This window comes from Ptychodera flava, unplaced genomic scaffold (assembly GCF_041260155.1).
Source record: "Ptychodera flava strain L36383 unplaced genomic scaffold, AS_Pfla_20210202 Scaffold_72__1_contigs__length_606033_pilon, whole genome shotgun sequence".
NCBI classification, from domain to species: domain Eukaryota; kingdom Metazoa; phylum Hemichordata; class Enteropneusta; family Ptychoderidae; genus Ptychodera; species Ptychodera flava.
Window position 1 is genome coordinate 560,862 of NW_027248394.1, and position 25,269 is coordinate 586,130.

General features: G+C 35.1%; 1 protein-coding gene across 7 annotated transcripts in view; it reads right to left on the bottom strand.

The window, feature by feature from the left end:
- Nucleotides 1-79: 79 nt before the first annotated feature.
- The window catches only part of LOC139128830 (synaptotagmin-1-like), a 42,667-nt gene continuing 17,477 nt past the window's right edge, over nucleotides 80-25,269 (bottom strand). For 3 of the 7 annotated variants that reach the window (XM_070694536.1, XM_070694538.1, XM_070694540.1), the window contains 9 exons: nucleotides 16,215-16,357; nucleotides 15,496-15,573; nucleotides 12,608-12,789; nucleotides 8,512-8,640; nucleotides 7,561-7,728; nucleotides 6,812-6,985; nucleotides 5,211-5,331; nucleotides 4,501-4,634; nucleotides 80-4,147 (listed from right to left, as the gene is read on the bottom strand). In XM_070694536.1, coding sequence (XP_070550637.1) covers nucleotides 3,968-4,147; nucleotides 4,501-4,634; nucleotides 5,211-5,331; nucleotides 6,812-6,985; nucleotides 7,561-7,728; nucleotides 8,512-8,640; nucleotides 12,608-12,789; nucleotides 15,496-15,573; nucleotides 16,215-16,326 — 1,278 coding nt within the window. In that variant the 5' untranslated portion in view covers nucleotides 16,327-16,357 and the 3' untranslated portion in view covers nucleotides 80-3,967. Of the gene's footprint in view, nucleotides 4,148-4,500; nucleotides 4,635-5,210; nucleotides 5,332-6,811; nucleotides 6,986-7,560; nucleotides 7,729-8,511; nucleotides 8,641-12,607; nucleotides 12,790-14,215; nucleotides 14,487-15,495; nucleotides 15,574-16,214; nucleotides 16,358-25,269 lie in introns of all 7 variants that reach the window. The other 4 variants (XM_070694539.1, XM_070694541.1, XM_070694543.1 and 1 more) reach the window with 3 other exon arrangements.

The window sequence follows — 25,269 nt, forward strand, 5'->3', positions numbered from 1 at the left end:
CCCCTGGGGACGGACATGTAGACAACCCCCTGTGGGAATACTGGGGAAAGGGGTTGAACAGAAGCACTGACAGTATAAGTTGAACTAAATACAACATTTATTTAACATCATCTCTGAATCTTTGTACATTGACTAGTAGTGTAGCAGACAAAAATGCAGGGAAAAAAAATCAATGTAACCATAGCAACAGTGCTTTAATTCAAATAGCAACCCTGCACCCACAGCTTAAGTTCAAGCAAGCAAACCATTTTAGATCTGATGCAGTATATGCCTTCTCCCCTCTGTACTAACATCTGATCACCCCCTTGACAAATGGAACATACTTCTTCATCCATTCTCAGAGGTTTATTCCATTGTTTAACAAGGGGGAGGTCAGCCCCTACAGCATGACAGTGGCAGATGAAGGAGTGCCAGCACACAAAGCTATAGAATAATGCCAATGGAAAGTGAGATATATCAACTGGGCAATCATTTCTCCCCTTCTTACACTAAACAGTCACTATCTACGTCAAGATTCCTGATTGAAATTTATCTTACTTTTAAAAGCACCCACACTTTCACTTAAAAAATCCTAGATGGGTCACCTAGCAACTGTAACCAACACCACCACAACTACCTACATATCCCATGATGCAAAGCAACAGAGCCATTGCAAGACAGCTCTAGATTTCAGCAATATTGCCTCAACTGTCTGGACAAAAGTCACTGTTTAGCAGCCTATTGACAAGAACTGAACTCTTGAAAAATAAATTTTGACCATTATTTATTTCCAGTCATCTTGAGATAGTTTATATTTCTATGTATATATAATTCTATATACACAACTTTGACAGACGATGCACACAAGGCATAAAATACAGAATAGTGCGATGAAAAGATCATTGCCTGGACTGTAAGATTGTCGGGAAAATTCACACAAATTTTCTATTTTGGTTAAAATATTATTTTTTACACCACAGAAATGACAAACAAACTACATCAATGGATAATTTTGGATCATATTCATTGTTAGATTTTGTGGTTATTACCGTAGAAAGATTCAGACTAGTTGCATTTTGTATCAAGGGTGATTCCTCGAAACAAAAAAAATGAATAAAGATTCTTGCCTGCCCACACTTTGAAGTTAAAATACAGCAGTATGTTTTGCGTTTCAACATAGCTTGCAGAAAATAGCTCATTAGTTGAGGAGAGGACAGTTGCATGCATCCTTTGTAAATGCTAGGAAAATGGTATTTGACTTGCAACCCTGTCATCCCCATCTCACATTGTAAAGGTCCAACCATGCATGCAGAAACAACAGCATAGGTCAAACCAATTACAAAAACAGGGGAGCCACAGGATCATCCATCTATATTAAGCATCGGTATATTTTATTTTTGAAATATGAACAGTCTGTATATTTCTACAGTATATATTCTATTAAAAAGCTGTCTACATTCGCTTAACTTGTTAGTTTTTTAACAATTGATTTGGAGCCTGATTTCAGTTAAGTAGTTTGACGACTGGTAGGAAAAGGTTAACGAAAGTCTGATATACAAGTATTAGTAGTTCTATTCATGCTAAAAAGAAGCAAGACAAGTTGATGAAAGGAGCACAGTATATATAAAGACAGACCATGTACAAGGAAATAAATACACAATATACACATCACCACTGACAACTGTCATACTCTTGTATCTACATAACATACAGTTTCTTTGTTGCTTCTTTTAGTTTTTCAGTTTTTTCAAATCATTGGTCCCTAAGATTCAGGGATGATTACCTAAAAGTAATAAATACATTACAATGTTGCATCAGCTATCTTCATAAGGTCAAAGGTCATGACCCAGTTCCAGCATCTCACGTGTCACACCCTCCCCTATATGCTACAGGTCATGACCTGAGAATAAGACATACAAGAAATACCAAAGTGCAATTCACTCTAAATAGCACGACCAAATTGGGTTGAAGTTCAACTTGTGTCAAAGGTCATGACCCCGAATGCACTTTGGCGTACAGTAACTGGAAAAAATAAAATGACAGAATTATTTTACTGCAGATGTAGATCATGATCTGTTAGTCAGGGTAAAAGGTCATGACCTTTCACAGCAGTAAATATAGCCCCAATAACTTCAGTTATTTCCTAAAACTGCACTCACTATACCCCAATGAGGAATTATGTGCAAACTCCCATTAACAAACTGTTTTTGATGCCAACTCACAAAGTTCCACTCCCAAATTAAAGTGAAACACTATGATACACTTGGAAATATAAGTCAAAATTTAAATGAGCCATCACAATCCATTCTTTGTGACAATTTTGGAAACTGGACAAAATTGTCAACAAACAGCATACCACAAATAAAATACTGAATACTTGAAATGATTGCACACTCATGGAGCGTGATTGTTTTAAAGCCAAACAAGACAGTACACTGGAGTATTGAAATGCTAAACAAAGAACAGTGGTACTGCAGGAAAGAAAGACCAAAGATAAACACCTGAGATTGACTAAATATGGAGTTATATATTATGCCAACAAATGAAAGTGTTAGACTAGGCAAACTACGAGGGCAGTGTTTATAGCTCTTAGTAGGATTAAATATCACTAAAAGTTAAAATACTTGAAAGTCAAAAGCGGTAATGTTTTTGATACCAACTCACTGATTTCATAAATAGAAGTGGGATTATAAGTGTGAATATAACATTCCAGGCACTAAGACAGAAAATCTACCTTCGTGTGACATAACTGATTAAATAATTACAAAATAATCTCTTTACACAATTTGATGTACACTTTCAAAAACTACATGCCAAGCGTCACTAACATAATCATTTTACAAGTATTATCTTGGGTCCCCTTCCATTTGCTTTGTGAATGTTATCAAATTTTTTGGCATATGTTTGGGTAAATATTGGGAGGACCTACGGGTAGGCTGTATCTATTAATTGTATCGATGCAGTGGTTTCTATAAAATGAAGTCTGTGACCTGATCATACAGAAAGTACAATTGAGAGTTTTTGTATCATATTATGAATATTGTGAAAATGGAACCCAGGTAATGCAATTCTTTATGGATACATGTAATTCCATGATGTGTACATCTAATTCCATGATGGGTACACCTACCCTTCTTGGAGTAGTGCTAAACCACGTGAATGAGCAATGAACGTATACCATATTTGCTACACCATATGGAATAGTGTGAAAACCTACTCTGTGTGGATTATCATGCTCCTTACTATCTACCACTACTCCTGGATAGAGATGTCCATCAACATTTATTGCTAATCCATCTGGACTAGCACTGTCCATGAACATGTATTGCCAATCCAGGCCATCCAGATCAGCCAAACTGTCATGAAATAAATGGATGTATCCTGTCAGGTAGATGAAATCTGTATGGAATTAAAAGCTCTTCAGCATACAGGCTATATTTTCAGTCCATATGAGAAATACATCTTCTTGTCAACTTAGATGTCAACACACAGTGTCCACTTGAAATAAGACAACGCTGAACAATGCAACACGTAACTTTCATCATATATGTGTAAACTTGTCTTTAACAAATTCATACACTGCAATCTTATATAACTTATAAAGCAAAACGCATCTCTATATCATGAGGTAAAATACCGGGGGTACGCCCTTTAACATTTGGAATTTGCCTTGATTGTCAGCAGTTGCAGATTCAATAGCCTTTCCTTTCTACACTAACACGATAGACAACTGAATATTTTAAAATAATAGACTGGGTAAATATCATATGGGGAAGAGTTTGTTTGCATTATTTTAAATGACATTTATTATCGGGGAATTATCTCATGCAACCTTTTCTTGTCTACGATGAAATCGTCCTTTTTTGTGTTGATAGAGTAACACAAAGAATTCACAATGACAAGAGAGATTATGACAAACTAAGTACATAGTTGGCCTTCAATTTCACTGCTTTGGTTTTCTAATATTTCTGTTAGATATGTCCAACTTTTAGGAATCTGGCTCCACTAGTGTGTGCCATTGCGCGATGGGTCTTCGTGGCGATGCAAGCATGTCACTCCAGTGTCGCAGGCCGGCGCCCGATGCGTTACATCCCAGGACAACTTTTCCGATTGGTTCACTGCTGCCCATGCGATCATAGTCGACAACTGTGACGACCAGTGTGACTTTCTGTTGTTTTGAGAAATAAAGAGAGACAAAGTATTTAGCACGATGTGATGTTTTCTCAAACTGGATTGTACATTTACATCTTGTCATTCTATTATAAAATGTGTGAAATTTCATTCAAATGTCACACAACAGTCTTATAAAGCTAAAGTAACGTGGGATCATCATTAAAGGCTAGCCATGATTAGAATCATGAACACTCATAAAATGAAGTTATGTTGAGTACAGCTATGTATTCATACATTTCCAAGCTATCTCACCATCAACAGGAAACCAATAACAGATTAAAAAGGTTGAACAGACTGACATACAATAAGAATTTCACTCTTGACTTTGATAATCCGGTATTTTCTCACCTGTATCTGTTCAAAGGGCACTTCAAAGACAAATGATTCATTGTAATATGGATTCAGCGTTCTCTTCTTTATACTTGTCTTCTTCTTCTTCATTCGTTTACCACCCATGTACACTGAGAGCTTCACATAGGGATCTGACAAGATAAAATGTTTATTTTTAAATCACCCATGTAAACTGATAGCGTAACATAAGGATCTGTAAAAGAGAATACTATTATTTATTTTATTTATTTTTTTATTTATTGGATAACTAACAGAAGTATATTCATTTTATTTATTTATTTATTTATTTATTTATTTATTAATTTATTGGATAACTAACAGAAGTAAAGTCCCGATTAAAGTCTCCACAAAACATAGAAAATACATGACATTGCACACAACATACAATTGAAGGGGAAAAAAAAATTCAATTAGCATACGATTCAAGAATAAAAATAATTCATTATCCTTGCATTAAAAAGACTAGATCTGTCTAAAATGTCTATACTCGAGTGTAATTTTGATATATCGTTATAAGTGCCTAGAGCATGTGGCACTTTCATTATTTAACAATCCAGGTACACTCAGTCTGATAGCTTTCCATAAAGATCTGCGAAAGAGAATTTTCCCTTGAAAATCTAATCATACACTGATGCAAATGAGGTCAGAGGTCAGATACAAATGAGTAGTTCTGAGGTAAAAGATTAATGACTGTGTATAGACATTACCTGATAGACCACCGACATCCATTTTCTTCAGGTTCTTAGCTTCTAGCACAACCACAGTCAATTTGCCAGCAGTCGGTACGTAACGCAGAGAGAAGCAGACATCACCCAGTTCAGACTTGCCCTGAAAACATGTCAGAACATTGTCAAGGTCAAAGAAATGCTTAAAACAAGGGTAGGTGCACGTACAAATCAACTTAACCACCAAAATAAAATGACTGTCATTTGTTTTGACATTCTTCACTTTGATGCGGAAAATACTGGTTTTTACATTTTGGTTGCTCTACACTATCAATCTAAAGACATATAAAATGATCATTATTTCTCTGCGAAAAAGTTATCTCAAAATCCAAACATGTATACATATTTTTCATCTCATTTAATTTCTAGATTTGATCAAGAGCCATAATTACAGTTTTTGAAATCTATATCAAAAAAGTAATTTCTTCTTTCCCGGATATCCTGGCAGAGTCAAAACACTCACTAAAAATTATTTGTCATGCATCATTAGGTCTACTCACACATGACCATGAGCTGAACGTTTAAATAGGCACTCCCATTTGGTAACATTTTAAAACACATTTTTTTATGCCAACGATCGATATTTACGTGGCGACTGCACGCAGATCGCGAGATATCGATAAAAACATGTCATTTCCCGAGCGTATTTTTCACATCCCGAAGTTTTACGATCGTTTCTGATTATGACGCGAAATCCCCCGAAGGTTTGTTGTTGTACTGATTGACGATATTCTAGGGAGTCCATAATAAGTTCGAACGACGCAATTTTACCTCCCACTGCGAAGACTTTATATACAGCATTATGCCTTTACCACAGGTCAGTTTTTGAAAACTTCTTCTTAGCTTTGTCGTTGTCATTATTCTAAATCAGTTGTATTATATTTTTAACCAATACCACAAAACATAAGTTTTTACGTGTTAAATATTAGCCGCCTCCGATGACTACATTTTGTCGTCTGCCACACAGTACGCCGCGCGCATGGTATGCGTCTATGCATACCACGCGGTGGCTGCTATGTATCAACCGCATGTAACTGGGCTAGTCACCTATGCGAATTCTGGTGGAATCAGCAAAAATTGTTTTTCGTTTTATCACCAAGTCAGTAAGACTCAGCTTTCTCCCACGGGGCATGACCGATCACCGAGGCAAGTGGTACTGTGGCGTACAGCAGCGTCAGTGTAGACTTGTACTCCATAGCTTAGTTGACAATGGCCCCAGTGCCGAACGTTCGATGTTCGGAAGCTGAATTTAGGTGGGCCACCGGAATTCAAACTTTTACTTTTTTGAAGACATGTTTTTATCGATATCTCGCGATCCGCGCGCAGTCGCCACATCAAATATCGACCGTTGGCATTAAAAAAATGTGTTTTAAAAATGTTACCAAATGGGAGTGCCACTTTAAAGACCTAAACCAGAGTACATAGATCCTAAAATACTGTGCAAAATAAGGATCAGAAAATTATTCTACTTAACCCTTCAAGACAATGGTTTAGCCCAAACCTATTGTAGTTAAAGATGAGTGTGGACCTGTTTACAGGGAATCAGGGGTGAACAGTTTCAGAGAATGTGAGCTATGTGTTACCTCTCCACCAGGTACTTCAGCACTTTGTAAGTCCCTCCATTCTTCAATGACACGACCCAGATCCACAGTGCCAAGGGGAACTTTGACCTCACCGATGACATCATGACGTGAGAACCGATCAAAATCATAGATAGCAAAGACCAGAGTCTTGCCTGCCACATCACTGTACGGCACCTATATTGTACAAAGAAATCAACAAAATTTTGTGTCATGATGGATATCATGCAGCTGTACACAGATATCTGATGGCTGATGACAAAATTAAATGTATAAACAACTCTTTGTTCCTGATGTTACAGTGTGACTGAATAAATTACAGAAGTAGGCCTTGAAACACGTATGGTAATCATAACACTGCATTTTACACTCATGTGATGTAAGTATACGTTACAGGGAGAAGTCTTCTTGATATGCAGAGATAGCATTTGGCCCGAAATATGTATACTTACATCACATGAGTGAGCAATGCATATTCTGGGGCCAAACACTATTCCTGCATATCATTAAGAATTCTTCCTCGAACATTCACAATATTTTAAAGTAAAATGAAATAGAAATGACTCAAGTTATGAGCCAGTTTACTTAATATATGCTCAAGCGATAGCGAGTGCATATGTCATGAACTGGTAAAAATCTTGTGGTATACCATCACTGGGTGTGCTTTATTGCGTAAATATGAGCTCAGCATATGGAAATTTGGAATCATTTCCATATTGATCAGAAAGATTAGATGAGATACTAGTACTCACCTTGAATGTAAATGTCTCGTTGAAGACAGGATTAAGTGTCTTTCTGTGTACTTTAGTCTCATATTTCTTCTTCTTGTCTGGTAAGAGATAGACTTTGACATACGGATCAGAAGTTCCAGAGAAATCCATGCCTGGTAGATCAGCAGCTTGTATTACACCAACTGTCAACTGTAGACAAACAGAATAACCTGTTATAGTGTTGTACTTATGGTTAAGTTGGAGATGACGGGCACTGGTGGTGTGAAAAGTTGGTAAATTCTCAACGGGATTCAAACTCACAACATAAGTCACAAAGTCACCTAATGAAGACATCAAAGTCAAAACGCTCTGCTCAAAAGCTAGAATGATTAAATCCTGCACTTCCTGATTGCTAAGTCTAAGACCAAAGGGAAACATTTTTGTCGAAAGTCTTGAACATGGATATGGATAAGCTCTATTCATCAATTACAGTTCAGAAGCATTTCCATGATGTGGCATATGAACATCATTCCTGTATGCTATCTATTCCTGCTAATATGCCTTATCAGTGTTTAGTTTCTAGAAGGGTTACAAGATGGAATAGCATTGACCTTATGATGTCATAGTGTATATCAATATGTAAATGAGATGATCCTGGAAACCCAGTTAACATATATTTGAACTTGACGTTTGAGAAAGATAGAAATTTTGTCGAATTGCTCAAACTACAGGTAATTTAGGGAAAGGCAAATGCAGGAATTGGCAATCTCTGTCTGCACATCAAGACATTGACAAGTGTCAATCCTACGCATCCTGTTCTGATATAAATCTCCATATCATGTCAGAGGTCATGCAAGGTCAGGGTTCAAATGGTCTACCAAACAACATTGAGAACATTCATCTAAAATTCCTGTTCAACAGATAATGTTTCCGTTTCAGTAAGAAATCAAATATATCCCTTGTTTTGCACCGGTGTTGTCATGTCATTCTCACCTTTCCCTCTTGGAAGTCATAGTCTAAGGAAAACTGTAATTTTCCAAGTTTAAGTTCAGATTTCACCGAATCTGTGTCTTCTTGGTCTTCACCTCCTGCCCCATCTAACTCTTCAACATCAGGCTGGACCTGTTCAGTGTCAAGGTAAATGTAAAATGGACAAAGTTACTACAAAATTTCTAATAATGGCAATTTTACAACATTCTAAATCCAGTGAAATGTTGTTCTAGTAGTAATATACATCAGTAAAAATTGTACTCTGCAGCAAATTTATTTCTCACCAAAACGTATGTGTCCAAAATATTTAATTTCTTAAAATTAAGAAAGACTGTAGCTAAATTATGTTCTTAATCTTGGATATACAGCAAGCTGAAATGTTTGTAACAGAAAGATTTGCCATCAAAGCAGAATAATTATTTTGGGATCATCTGAAGATTTCTACAGCTGAAAGGATTTGAAAATATGCAAACTCCAATTTTGTAAAAAATTATTTACGAATCTTTGTGATTCCATTACTCAGGGGTGATTGAGGGATGTTTGATATTGATCAAACACAGATTTTAACATCAACTTATGAAACATAAAAAACACAGCAAACAAACAGACATAGAACTAAAATTTACATTTAGTGTACATGGATTGCTTCTTGGCAAACGTATCAGTTAATGTCAACCTCATGTCATTTTCCAAAGTACTCAAAGGGCAAGAAGCTGAAACTTTGGATGATATTGTCACTTTTTATGTCAACTACAGTTTCTTGTTCTACTCCCTACAGGATGTTGAAAACTTTACGACTTAGCTTGTCAACACAGTCAGTGTCTATAAATTTTTTATGCAATGTTATTGTTTATGTTGAATTATAGCTGGGACCAGAATTTACATGTGAACCATAAAAGTGCATTTAAAATGTGAACAGGCCGAGCTGAAAAGCTAAATGCCGTGTATCTCAACATTCTTTGGTGAATAGAATAAGAAATTGTAGTTGACATCAAAACATAAATAATGAAAAATAAAGTCATCAAAAGTTACAGAGGAAAATTGTTCATTGCTCATGTGGTTTGGTTTTTATCCTATTATTTGAAAAAAATATGTAACTCTGTTTGCTGTATGAAAAACAATCCATGTAACTATAGCAACATTCAGAAGAATTATTAATTGATGTTTAATATAGCGATTATATCATCCATTCTATAAATCTGTTCAACTTCTGATAGTCTTTGTAATTCTGACCATTTCAGCATTTGTGTTCTTTGTTTGAAGTATAAAAATTGTACTTTTAAACTGTATTATTGCAAACTTGAAGAGCATATTTCTAGAATATTGCTGAAATTAAGATAAAATTTTGCACAGATTATCAATTAAGCTGGGAAAGTCAGGTAAACCTGTAGGTGATTGCGGTTAATCAGAATCTTGTTTCAGTGTTTTTGTTAGACATTTTGAAATTCACTTGAAGTTGAACAGATATTTGGATGATGTTGCGATGTTTTCTATTTATATGAATGTTAATGAAGGGCAATTATCAAGCAGCTGTCTCCATCTACTGTCATACAGCCTCTGATTGGACAGTTCACAAGGTGGTTTCAGAATTAGCAGGCAAATGCTACGTTCTGATTGGATGACAGTAGATGGAAACACAATTTATTCATAGTTACGGCAGTTGCTGGGGAAAGTAATGAAGCAGAAACTAACTGATAATTGAAACCTTTCATGGCCATTTTGGAAAGCAAACAGGATTTTAAAACCATTAACACTGTATATACTTCACTTTTCAAATTTTTAATGTTGAAGTTCAAACCCGTTTTTTGCAAAATGATCATTTAAAAATTGTGATTTTGAAGCGTTGAACTTCTGAATCAGACATGAATAAATCCTTATTTGAATAAAATGGCCACGAAAAGTTTCGCAGTTTGAGTTTACAGCGACTGGAAGGAAGCTGCAAAAATATGGGAAAAAAAGCATGCGTCTGCCTGGGCTGGAAAACATTGGTCAGGATTTGGACTAGGTCAGGATTGAGGTTATCACATCAACACTGGGTTTGTTGCATGTTACTCTGAGTTGGTTCATGCTGCTGCTAGTCACATTGCTTGGAAGGGTTTGAGGGAAGAAGTAAATTTTGTGTTGATGAGAACACACTAAGAGAACACCAAAGTTATTTATGTTTGTAAGTGTCTTGTGTATGGGTGAATGACTATTGGAATGTGGATGGATGTTTACACAATGAAAGTGTCTGTACAAGATTGGATAAGTTTACATGTATACTGCCAGTATGTATGTATTTGTTTGTGTGTATGGATGTTGATTTGTGTGTATCTTTTCCTCTACAATGTCATGAGATTATGTTGGATGCGGATAATGTGTTAGGTGTGTGTATGTTCTCGGTATGTGTCTCAGTATGTGTCGTGGTATCTGAACATGATTATAATATTTCTGTCTGGTCCAAACATATATTTACAAATTTGGTAATTTGAAGCCGTATCACATCGAGATGATTTTGTCAGAATCTATGAATGTGTAGATCTGTGACTTGTCTAATGTTACATAGGTGTTTTTTTTGTGAGAGTTAGTGAAAACTTCAAAAGTTGATACTAGATATTGGAAGAAATCGGAGAGAGAGAGAGTTGACACACAAATTGATGAATACAAACCAGTAGAGGAAGTGGTGTGCAGAGTTGCATTTGTGATGTGCGTGGAAAAAAATACAGAGACAGTAAGAGAAGACGACACATCGACGATTCACATGAAAACGATTGCAAAATTGACACAAAGATCTGGACATCATGGATTGTGTTGGTTCCTGAAAGTGTTCCTTATGAGCGGATTGATTGGTTTGAAATTCCGATGAGGCCCCCTAGGCAAAGAAGCATGCAAATACCTTATCTCCTGATGTGTGCGAACAGTTTGTTGCTAAAAGAAAAGTGTGCATACATGCCATCTTTGTGCATCAGTGAGAAATACCATCAACAAAGAATGCGAGAAAAAAAATCACACAAGATACAAAGTTTGAATTGCACCACAGAACAGGACAGATTACAGAACACAACAAACACACCACAAGTGGTACCCCTAGCTTGCTGTCAACTCTACTTCAGCCATGTTTGAAATGCTAGTCTACAACACTCTATTTTTATTGGCCCATTTTACACCAAGAAGGCCAATGAGTGGTTGATGATTTGTTTACTAGCCAATCATATCAGTTGTTCTTGAAAGTGTTTATCATAAGCTACTCCCTAAGAAGCTTTTCAATTGGTTTTTGAGGCATGTTGGCTAACTTAAACATTTGATGGTTGTGCATCAGTAATAATTTCTAAGATTCCTAATGTAACGAAAAGTCCTAAATTTAAAACTGTTTACTGCAGCACTTTATGCTGTTCACAGTTTGGTATGGCCTTTTGGCAACCAATGAATAGCTGCTGGAGAATAAAAGCACACAGCCAACTTTCCTTCTTTTTAAAGCATTGCAAGCTACAGCAATGGTTGTTTGAAAAACACACTATATAGAATGAGTATCAGCTTAAAAATCAATGTGAATGCTGCATGATTGACAGATTGAGTGATTTACAATCAATGATCAATGATTCAATTTGATTGATATTTTGAATTATTTACTGATGATAAAATTGACTTATAAACAGACAGGTCTGTTGATTGATGGAATTCTTGACATGCCTAGCTGATTGACTGATTGACAGGTTGGCTGCTTGATTAACGGGTTGGTTGATAGATTGGTTGACAGGTTAGCTGATAGACTGATTGACAGGTTGGCTGATAGATTGTCATTTTGGCTGATGGACTGATTGACACGTTGTTTGATGGATTGGTTGACAGGTTGGCTAATAGACTGATTGACAGATTGGTTGATTGGTAGGTAACATTCTTGATATGATTGGCTGACTTATAGATTGGCTTATTGATTGCAAACAAGTCACTCACCAAATTATTGAATAAGTTATGTTCACTGATTTATTAATTAATTGCTTTCTAGCCATATTCCACAAGATGGCTGGCAGTTCATATCAGAATTGACAGCAAAACCTTGGAAACCCAAAAAGTCAAACAGAACAAACTCATGCAAAGTGGGACAGAAACCCATGCAGACCTTTTCCTTATAACTAGCTCCGAGCATTTGAACACTCTTCAAGTCAACAGCACCCTTCAAACCCTTCTTCCCTTCCTTCTTTTTTTTCTTCTTGCAGCAGCATTTCTTACATATACAAATACAACAGCAGAGAAGCAGTAGTCCGGCTACAACGGCAATGGCTATAATTGCCGGCATAGGCACTGAGGGAAGAGAAAACATCATGATTAGCAGACAACGAGAGAGAGTCATGACACGCCACCAAGTGTCTGTCACAGCATCAGTCCATGCTGCAGATGGATAAAAGGATCGTTTCAAGAAGAGAAAAGGTAGGACTTGTCTTGTCGATAGAGGGCGCTCTATACAATGCTAGGCTTGAACAACTATCGGTGCTTAAAGAATATTTCTGTATCCTTTGAATAGTTTTGAACTTGTAGTATTTTTCTTGATAGATCTGGAATCTTACACACTCTTTTGTTCATAAATAAATGCATAAATGAATGAACAAATACACAGAATGGTGGAAATCTTCAATCAAAATCAACTTTGGAGCCAAAAACGACTGACATTGGTTTTGATAATCATACCACTGAAAAGTATCCAAGAGAAAGATTTTAGCAATTAACATGGACCTCGATGTTACTGCAACAATAGCGCCCTCTACAAAAAAGACAAGGCCTACCAGAAAACTGCCATGATTAACATAAAAAATGTACATCACTATTTAAAAACTGTAATTGTTTGACATCAAAGGTTTGTTTTGATTGCCCTGTGTGTTTGCAGAACAGACCAGGCAACCAAAATGTGTAAAACCACGTATCAGAGTCACTCAAGACTTCATGTCAGTAAGAAAATTACAGACCATGCTGACATAGTTTCTTATATCATATGATTCTGAAAAATCCTGGTATATTCACAGCCTTTCAGTTTTTTTTTCAGTTTTTTCACAAAGTATTTTGAAAATTCTTTCTTGCCACAAGATTTTGATTTTTTGGGTAAGTCTGATACATGGTACTTATATTCACTAAGAAAACACCAAATTTATCCCATTTTTGTGCAAGGAAGTACTATTTCTGTCATATTTATGTTTTGTTTGTGATTAATCTATCTGGTTTAGTTTCAAAACTGGCTATCTTTTGTACTGATAAATTTTTTGTATTGATAAATTTTCATCAATTAGTTTGATGTTTGGCGAGAAATCTACGCTAAGTATTGCCCTGTGGTTTTCATTACCATAATACTATGAAAACCAAACACCATTCTATACAGACACATATTTTCTACATCTATCAAAAAATGAGATGGTAATTTAATTTATCTCAGACTGCTTTTCACTGTCTTATCTTTCTTTTTGCAAAATTTCTTTGATACTTGTTTTGATTTTGGTTTAGTTTGGTTTGCTATAGCACACAATTCAATAGCGTATATAAAACTAGTGTGAGAATTTTCTATAACAGCATGATTTGGAAGCTTAGATTTGAGAATTGTTCATAAAAACATGGTTTGTTTTGAAGGCCTTTTGCTTGCTGTGTCTTTGCAGTACAAAATAACCAAAACACAGACTACAACAGAAATGATAGATCCTTGCACAAAGTCAAATTTAAAACTGAATTAAAAGAAATATTTAACCTTTTTCCCCTTTTTCTTCTTACAGAATCCATGATACGTGACCACAAGACAAACTATTAGGATAATAACTAGACTAAGCACTAGGATTGCTACTATCCATGCTGGCACAGCCAATCCTGCTATATTTTCAATGTCTCGGAAAATGCCCGCCAAAGCACCTCCTGCTTCCGTTGTATTGGTTGCTTCTGATGTCACTATCATGTCATCCGGGTAGGGTCTGGGTTTCTTCCGGTGTAGCTTCCGGAATCGTCTCTGTTGCTACGTTGATGCACTGAACAAAACATTTGGCAAATGAAAGGACTGTTCCACACCGACACACCAGTAATCCACGCAGGCTCCAAGAGGATAGTTTCCAGACACCGTAAAAACCAAACTAAACCGGTTTTGAACAATCTCAAGACACAGAAAGCCAAACTGACCAATTTTACCCCAACCACCGATACACCAAAATTTGTCATCTGTGAAACGTAAAATCCATGCAAAGTGCATTTTCCGAACACCAGTAAAACAAAACTTTGCTATCTGTAAAACAAGACATTCATGCACAATGCATTTTTCAAACACCAGTATTAAGGAAAGAAGTTTCAGAAAAAGACAGGTTGTGAAACAAACAAGATAACTCACACTTGAGAGCGAAATAAAGTGTTGGTGCAACACTGCTGACTCAACAATGTCATATAAATGCAAATTCTTTCCCAGAATTCTGTACATATCATTGACAATAAAGACATATCCTTTTGTAAATCAGCATCTGTACTATGATTTGGACAATTTTCCATTCACTAATCTTACATAACATGCTTGCATATTTTTTTCCATGATTCATTGTTTGAAGGTGAACATGTGCATTTCCAATAAACCTTTCATCATATACAAAATTCACTTCAAACTTGCATCAAATATACATTCCACTCCAAAGAATAAGCATTTACATTTCAAGACTGCACGCCAAGATTATTACAAATGTGTGTGGAAACTGCTGGCTGTTTTTTAGGCAAAGTCAAATAATTATTTACTATCATGTATCACTGATAATAAACACAAGTTAGGAAATTTTCACAATGGTTGAAATGTCTAGGTGGTAAAATGAATGAGCTCAGTAAAAACAATAGTGTGTGATTCATTTGACACTGTTTGGCGCCCTTCACAACTTGTGCAGACAATGTACAATTTCCACCCACACACTGGAGGAATGACCCAAGAATGACGACAAGAAGACAACAAGTGTAGATCCACAATAAAAACATAACACATGATGAAAGTGAAGTACTGATACTTACGTGGAATTTTTTCTAAAAGCTTATTAGCAAGATCTTTGGCACCGCGGCCAATATCCAGACCGCCGCTGTCACCGCCATCTATGAAACAACACAGTGACCAATGAAGACATTGTGAAATCATGAATGAGTAACGATGGATGTCACACATAAATGAAAAGCATAATGATACAAAAAACATACAGCAGATATGGACAGTGTTAAACATTAAAGGTACTTGGTCACAACAAATTTGCATATCTGTATATCCAATGGTAAAATAGGTATGTAGGCATTGCTTGCTTATACCATTTTTGCATGACCCTCTAAAGTAAAACAAATAATTTGGCTACTACAAAGACATGTGACCAAGTTCCTTTAATACTGGCGGAGTTTGGTTTTGGAATGTGTGTAATGTGAGTGATATTATGAATGTAACAATCATTAGATATTTACTGCTAGCTTACTCTTTTCAGGGTGTGATCCTAGAGAAAAATCTTCCATGATTTGGTGATAGTGAAATGTGCTTGATATTTTTCATATTCTTTTTAATTCCCTGATAGAAGACTAAAAAGACTTTTGTGCAGTAAGATAACCTTTTGTGTACATACTTTATCAAAAAAATGCATCTAGATCTGGAATATATTGTCAAGTTCAACATTTATCTGATATGAAATATGACAAGTAATAGCTACAGCAGAAAGCATGCAGATACTGGGAAGATCATGAAATGGCTGTTGTACCTGTCGTGTCTGCTCCCTCTGTGACTGCATCATCGCCACCTGTGCCTGCAGCTCCTGTAGCAGCTTCAAGTAACTTTCTGAAAATGTAATTCTCAGCCATAATGACAGGCATTTGAATTCAAGAAATGAAAAAAAGTTGTGACCTGTAATGAAAACAGAAAACAATGTTCTCAGTTAGCAATCTCGTTGGTTACATAGCACTCCAAGATGACTGAAATGTTTACATAGATGGGTATGTACAAGTTGGAAGCAACTGTCCAACTGAAGGACCAGTAGCTGTAATTGTGGATAATTTTTTGCTTCTTTAGGTTTGTATTTCTATTGCAAGTTCTTGTTCTGATCTCCAAAGTATGTTGAAAAATCAACTATTCAACTTATCAATATGGCTTCTACCAATATATCAGTATATGTGTCATGCACTGTTATTTTTTTTTTTTTATTATTATATTATAAACTTTATTTCGGACTCATTGTCCATATAACAACAAAAGAAAATCTGGTGATAAATATACACAGCTTGGTTAAGTTATACAAAAAGAAGCTTATTCCATAACTTTATCATTTCAGAGTTTAAATATAATGAGTCATACACACATCGTAAAATATCATTACTGCTTCTCTGAAGTCTTTGATTTAAACCATAAATCTGCCTTCTTAGCAAGGCATCAAAGTTATTGATTCTGTTAGATATAAACATAGAGCTTGCACTACTACGTTTATCATAACCCATAAAAGACGAGCAGCATTATTATAAGCAACTTTCAATTTCCTCATAATATTAACAGAATATTTCATCCAAATTGGACCGCCATACAATTGATAACAATATGTTTTGAAAAGAACACTCTTGACTTCAAAGGTACATCGAGAAAATTTTCTCATAAGCATATTAGCTGATATATAAAAGCATCTCATCTGTCGCTCGATATCGTCATCATCACGAAAGTGATCGTTGAGAACAAAACCCAAATGTGTCTTCTTTGTGACAAATACTAATTTAACTCCATTGAGATAGACAGAAGGAATGTGACGAATCATAGAAGAATCGCATGTTGATATTCAAATACTTTGTTGTCTTGACCAGAATTCACTTGCCAACACATGTACAGATTGAGTTGACAAGCTGAAACTGTCTATCTCAACATGCTTTGATGAGTTGAAGAGGAAATGCAGTTGATTTTGAAAACAAATATTGTGAAAAGAAATCATCAAAAGTAATAGCTATTGGCCCTTTAATTACCAGATTTCCAACATTTCAGATTCTACATGTATCAACCAATTACTAAATGGCCTAAAACCACACATGTAGATTAAAACTAGCTTTGAGTGCTAAAAATTCACACTATGTAATTCCCACTGGTACAGGCAGTAAATCCTCTTCCTGTCAGCCATTACAAACATACATAGTATTAATTCACCATTCACTGTGTAAATAAGTCTGGAATTTATCATACACATACCGTATGTACTCTTGCATTCATCAAAAACACAAATAAGTATTTTTATTATTTGTCAAATATTTGCAGATATGGAATGCACATGTTGCATTCATATAAAATATCCAAAGGTTAGAGGTCATGATGAACAACAATCTCTCTTTGAAAATTCAGAGAGAATACATAAAAAGCTACAGATCGCTTCAAACATAAATTTCAACTGAAGTGAAAGATATTCCTCAATTTATTTAAGACGACATGTTAATTGTAAAATTGAGATAATTAAATCCTGAAGAATATTGGTCCTTTGTAATTGCATAATCTCATTCAAAAATTTGAGGTCGTCAATAAAAATACACGCATCTTGGCATCTGTATTCATTTGACTTTTCGCCCTGGTTCTTTTTCACTTGACCTTTCACCAATGTTCCTATATCCATTTGACCTTTCACCCGTTTCCATGTTCACTTGACCTTTCACCTTTGGTCCTGTGTGCTACACACAACACCACATAAAAATTGTTCCATTAAATGTGACTCATAAAAGATGCTCTGCAGACTTGAAACAAGATGTAGCCATTAAGGTATCTCCAGACTTAAAATAGAAAACAGCTTATCTGTTCAGACAGTGTTGGTCTCAGGTGAGATTGATCTGTGAGATAAACGCTGAATTTCAATTACTGCACAACATCATCTCACTGAACTTTAACAATATTGATTCCTACTTCAAATGAACAGCTAATATAATATTCATACATCTACCTGGTAGTTTTCTAAGCACATTTGGACATTTATGATGACCAATATCTGAAATTTTGCATTCACAACAGCATGTGCGGTACAATCGAGTACAAGCAAAATTTCCTATTATAAAGTTACACTGATCAAAACAGGCAAAAGATTCTTATTAGAATTCGTATTTTTAGACCAGGAACTTCCCTTGTTGTACAAAATTTGAAAAGCCACATCATGACCTACAAATCACGTTTAAATCCAACACAAAATTTGTACAGTAACAGACCTGCATACTGGAATAATGAGAATGCTTTGTAAATAACCCCTGCAAGTAAATGGGCCCCATTCATGATTCAGAGTTAGTTATTCATCAAAACCATCAAACACAATGCAAACCTCATTAAGCTGTGCATTCACACTGACTATCAACAGAATAAACCAACTGTTAATACTCAGTGATCACTCAGTATTTCATTTCATCATTCTCTGTTGAATGATTTGAACAACACATTGAAATGTTTTAATTCTGATCAAATTCCGCTGGTTACAGAGTTAAAATTAATAACATACATTTTTTACAGATAAGATGCACTATGTGAAATTTTGCAGTGTACACAGGAATGTCGATAGCTAATTGAATATTCTAAGTGCAATATTTGTTTTCAGATATCGAATAGTCTAATCACAACAAAGAAATAATGGGACTTACTCTTATTATGAGAGATTGTAACAGAAACAGTAATTTCTTTTGCACAATGAAGTGTCATGTTTCTGTAAACTCCCACTGATATAGGAGAATTTGGTTTGACCAAATAATGACTGTACAGAATATGAATATGTTACACATCTGTTTATATAGAATTTCTCCCTACCTTCAGTACCAAAAACTGCTACGACAGTGTTCTCCCCAAAGCAATTAAAGCCATTGTTCTTTATTACAATAGACATTCATTAAATTCACAATCAATTATAGTGTTATGAAATTAGCCACTATGCTATCAGAAATTCCTGAGGAGAACACTGTGTGACATTCTTGATTGGTTAAACAGCAAGTACAGTAGATGATTGGGGGGGGGGGGGGGGGGGGGGGGAGAAGGGGCCATGTCATAACATGTGACTTATCATGATTCAAAGAGATGATGTTACAGAAAAAAGCACAACAAAATTATCATTTAGAGGAGATTTAATGAATTTAGTCAAATTTGTAGTAGATCAGAATCTACTAATATTGCTTTCATTTTGATAATGTTCTTATTGAGCAGAATCCTGGTTCAAGTAAGATGTGAATATTTCAGCACCACATTGTAAAATAAATACTCTTACATTCCTTGGGTGACTGAGATATTTGACGAGTGTACCATGACGTCAAATAGTTCATAACCCTGGCTCAGGTAAATGTCAATTGTTGGGAAATTGAATGAATATGTCAAGCATAACTTTTGACATTTTGATGTTGTAACACATCAAATATTATCAGCTGACACACTTTCGTTAACTGTATATTATATTTTTTTGTCAAATATCAGATGCGATCACTTGTGATGTTTCTCTATTTTGACTTAGTAGTAGTGACATGTTGATCATTTCTTAAAAATAATCTCAATAATAAGTGGAAAATGCAATCGTCAGGGCATAGATTCTTGCGTTAAAACTGCCAAATTTTTCAATGACAGTCAAGAATAATGTGGTCGTGAATAGGCAAACATGTTATCTTACTTTCACAGCAGCATTTGTGAACACTCTGTGTTTCTGACTTTTTAGGGAAATTGTGAAAAATAGCATAGTTTCATCAAAAAGTAAGTTTGCAGCATCTCTACACTTTGATACACAAATTACAGGCCTTTAGAAAATTTCAAATACACTCTATGTAACCAAAATCAATACAGTGTTTGATGGAGTAACGTCAGAGAACTGATGAAGTACCATTACAGCTTTGTTCATTCAAAACTAGATGTTGAAGTTTTCCAATAAATACTTAGAGTTGGTTGAATGAATTCAAAGTAAATTGTTACACTAAAAGACCAAAATTTTGAGAATGACTAACATATTTAGTGACCTGAACCAATTAGATCAACAATTTTTCAAGATTTACACAAGCCATGATAAATTTAAAACAGGGTGTAGTATGCAAGTTACATGTACCGGTATACTGACCATTAGTACATTAAAATTTGTTATTTTAAGTAAACATTGGCGCACTGGAAAAGTTTACAGGTTTCTTGGGAAAATTCAAAATTATATTTGCAGATACCCCGGGTATATCAAATTACCTGGTTGAAATAACATTTAAATACACAAAACAAGGCATGGGCAAACAAAATCAAATTTTTCTGTAAATGTAATGGGATTATAGAATTAAAGTGATATTATTGTACCCTTTCACTAAAAGTTTCAACATATCTTTTGGATAAGAGAACAATTGGTTTTCAGCCTAACCTGTGTGCACTGTTCTGTTTTATTTTCATGTTAATCAACCATGACAGCAAATCACAGGCCAGGGTATACACTCTGCCAGGGTATACACTCTGTCTGAACTACCACTTTGTATCCCCACTTAAATTTAACCTCGGTGATAATGCAGCCATGTCTACAGACACTGGTCAATCAACCTCTTGATGCAAATAATTGAAATGCCATCAATAAAGTGATATAAAATGTCCAAAAAAATGAATGGTATCATATTTCTATGCGAGAAATTATACTGGTGGCTACATACAGAGATATGTGTGACAGACAATGTCACTAGAAGTAGTACACAGAAAAGGCACAACAAATTCTCTGACCAGCATATTTCACACCATAAGTAGATAATATTTCCTGTTATCAAAATACCTTTAATATCTGAGAGGAATTTAACTGCAGTGTTTTCAAGGCAATAAGTAATTGAATTATTGAGTTGTTTTCCATGCTTTTAGAGATAGCAATGTAACTGATAGTGTGTGTGTAATGGTTGGCACTTCATGCTAGATGGTTCAGATGATTGATACAACTACCTATGGGGTGGCCCCTGCTATGCAGTGCAGATTTCATAAGTACTGTATTTTACAAAGACTTTCCCAATGCATTCCACAGAATTTTTTATGACAGAAGGTGATTATTTGACTAAGTGGATTAATCCATTTTGCTGGTTGCAATAATCCTCATTTAAAACATTTGGGTTAAGTGGTTGGCAAGTTTTTGAAACAAATTCTGCAGGCACTGGATAAAGCTCAGAGTAAAAAATTGGAAATATTTGATATCTGTAGCAATAAAGTTAGACTGTGGAGTGATGGCATTGGACACACAATTTTATAGCCCTGGTCGGTGTGCATGAAAGAAGACACCGCCAGTGATTGTGAAAGTAGACAGAATACACTGACAAAGAGTTATGATACTGGTAAATGTATCGATCTCTTCATTATCTTTGATTTCAATTGAGTTTTTCTGACATTTAAAGTAGCATGTTTTATACAAAACAAGATTACATATTGCCCTACAAGCTGACATACATTTACTGTTTAATTACATGAGAAATTTTTCAGATTCCATGAGTGACATACCCAAACTGGTTGCTCAGTAGATGAAATGACACAAAAATTTGCCAGAATAATCAGCAGTTTTGTACACCAGTACATTAATTATTATAATTTCACTAATAATAGAGTCTATCTTTCACAAAATATGAGATTTAAATTTTATGTTGACTATATTTAAATATGCATCAAATGACATAAAAGACCCTGAATTTCATAAATCATTACACATTGGCAGAATTTCACAATGAATTATCTCAAAATGCCATAGGTGACACATATGCAATTTATGCTATTTTATTGCAATCATTTAAGATTGTAAATTAATTTCATTCCCATAAGTACAATTTGTATCATCAGTTTCCTGTGAAATTTGTAAAAACACCATGGAAAACATCAAATCCACCAGATAAGACAAAGTGATGAACAACATACATGCATGTTAAAGGCTTTTACAACTGTGATGTAAAAAAATGTATTCATTACACCTGCATTGCCCCGTACAACTGAGAACACTGAGTGCTTAGGATTGTTTTTAAAAAACTGCACACAAACTTTAGAATTGTGAAGGAGAAACGAACCTTACGACTTATCAAAACCAAAATCATTAACAATAGACCATGGTAGCAGCCATGAACATGGGAACCAGTCCATTATTGCGGTGGGATCACATAAATTAACCTCATTGCATTCAAATCAGCAAACACAGCATTTCGCAATCTGTCACACACTCATTTGTCAGATGTTCGTTGTACATGGAAACATAAAACATTTTATTACGTGTACATACAAGATTAAAAGTAGTAAATTATAGAAACACATCATAATGTATAATCTCAAACACATACATGTACATGCAGCAAAGAAGAATCTGTTTTGGACAACTTCAAGAGAACATCACCAACAATGTGCAGCATCTCAGACGCTTGTAGCCAATTGGTTAATAGAATATCATTTGTATCAATGGATCATTTTAATACCATATCACATAAGTTGTGGTTTGTCAAGAACTTCAATGTGAGGCTAACGTTGATTATTGTATGGTAGTTGAATAGAAATAAATATTGCACAGTTATCTTTGAACTCAGTTATACATGTGTTGTGATAAAATTTCCAGGTTTTGAGAAATTGATATTTATGAAATATTGCACCCTATCTTAGCAAATGGGGGTAAAATTGCTTGAACCCTTTGGAGCACCAAAGTCAATCTTTGTCACCTTTATAAAAAGTACAATTTTTTTTTCAGATTTTTGCCAAAATTTTGATAAAAAATTGTAGCCAATAAAATGTGCTGTTTGGTCCAAATTATCACAAAAATACAGAAAAATACAGAAAAATTGATGAAATATTGCATTGAAATTTTGGTGGGAGAAATTACAGCACTCAAACGACTAAACATACCAGTAACATTTCTGGAACCAGATTTATGGTTTTAGCAAACATACAATGTCATCTTATACCTGTCAAGATTGCAATGGTCTTACAATGACAGACTTACAAGTGTATAAGGTTTATGATTTCTAAAAATTTCTTCATTATGCCTGTTGCAAATTGATTTGAAATTCAAAGAAAAGAAATCCATGGAAACCTTTGAAACTGAATGTGTTTAAAATCTTGTACAAGTTTTCAAGCAGATCACTGTCAGTGTTTTTGCTGCAGACACAAGCAGTAAATTATACTCAGATGCTTCCCTGGTCATTGTTTCCATGGAATATCAATGAAATTTCATAAAGAGACAACAGAATTGATAGTGGGAATCCAAAACCTTTGCTGGAATACAATGAAATTTCATCAAGAGACAACAGAAATGGTAGCGGGGATCAAAAACCATTCATTGCACGTATGTATGAAAATCTTACCAAAAAGAACTATGTATACCTTGCCTAAAATGCTTAATTATTCAAACTTTCATCTCTGGTCAATTTGATGAGGCATTTACAGAAAATAATCTGGGCTGCATCAACATTAGCTTGTAGTGTGGCTTTCAGGATATGAGATGAAAATTTTATATCTGCTGTGATGGTTCACCATTGGAAAAAGCTATTATCAAAAAAACATGTGTACCAATATAATCTTATAAGACTCACAGGCATAAATAGGGTGTTTCCATGGTAACATACCTGTAGATTGAGTGCTGATGTCATATGTAAAATATTAAATGTTACTTTTGACATTTCAACAAGGAAACTGGATTTAAAGCTACTGGGTACCTCTCTTCTAATGTCTATGCAAGAACAGAGAAACTTCAATACATGCCATGGGCTTTTTCATGGCTGGAAAATTTTTACTATCTATGTATTTGATTTTGATTTTGTTCTGCCAACTTCTGCTAGATGTACAACACAGAGACTTTTACTCAACATCTTCTAGCACTCTCTACTCTGCTAAACTTGTATTTTAGGCACAGGAAATTAGCTTGTTACACTTCATAATTGAAAGTGTACAAAAAGGGATGTGTTAGAGGATTGTGATAATGAAAGTAGGTGGGTAACTATTGAAGAGGCAATCAATCTAATGGAGGAAAATCCTAAACTGGTGAAAATATTGCAATGTGAAATGAAGAATGTCAATGCAGACAATCTGTAAAATTGTATTTGTCTAAATTACAGTAATTGTTTTCAGATTTTTGTTATGGTATAGAGGCCATTTAGAAACATCTTACTGAAGTCTCAGCAAAATTGCAGACAGACCAGCTTGCCAAAATCATAACGAAAAGCAGAAAAATCAACTGCTACCAGTCACAGTTTGAATTACTACAATTTGAGTGTACTATTCAAAATGTGAGTTTTCATTTCAGGATTGTCAATGTACCGGTACATTACATCAGACTCTGAACAATCTATCTTAACAATTTAGTGACTATATATTTAGATTAATATCAACCTATCAAAAAGTTTCCACACAATCAAAACGTTCTTAGCAAATCAACTTCTTCTGGCCACATTGAGTTCAAAGTACGGTATGGTAAATGAATGTTTCCATATATTACAACATTTGTATATAATAATCCAGTACATTTGGCATCAACAGTTACATGTATATGAACACAGAACTTTTTCAAATACTGATGACTTCATCAATTCATAGTTTTAAGCTTTAATATCAAAGTGAGAAGTTCAATTTTCATGAAATGAGAGGGGTTAGGGGGGAGGGGGTGAAGTGAAAGGGATTTGGAGGAGATGCAATGGGATGAATTTGGAGATGAAATGGAAGGGTTTGGCAGAGGTGAAATGGGAGGGGATTGGAGGAGATGACATGGGAGGGGATTGGAGGAGATGAAATGGAGGGGATTGGAGGAGATGACATGGGAGGGGTTTGGAAGAGGTCTGTAGAGGTTCATAACATCTGCTCCAGCCATAAAACGATCAAATGTA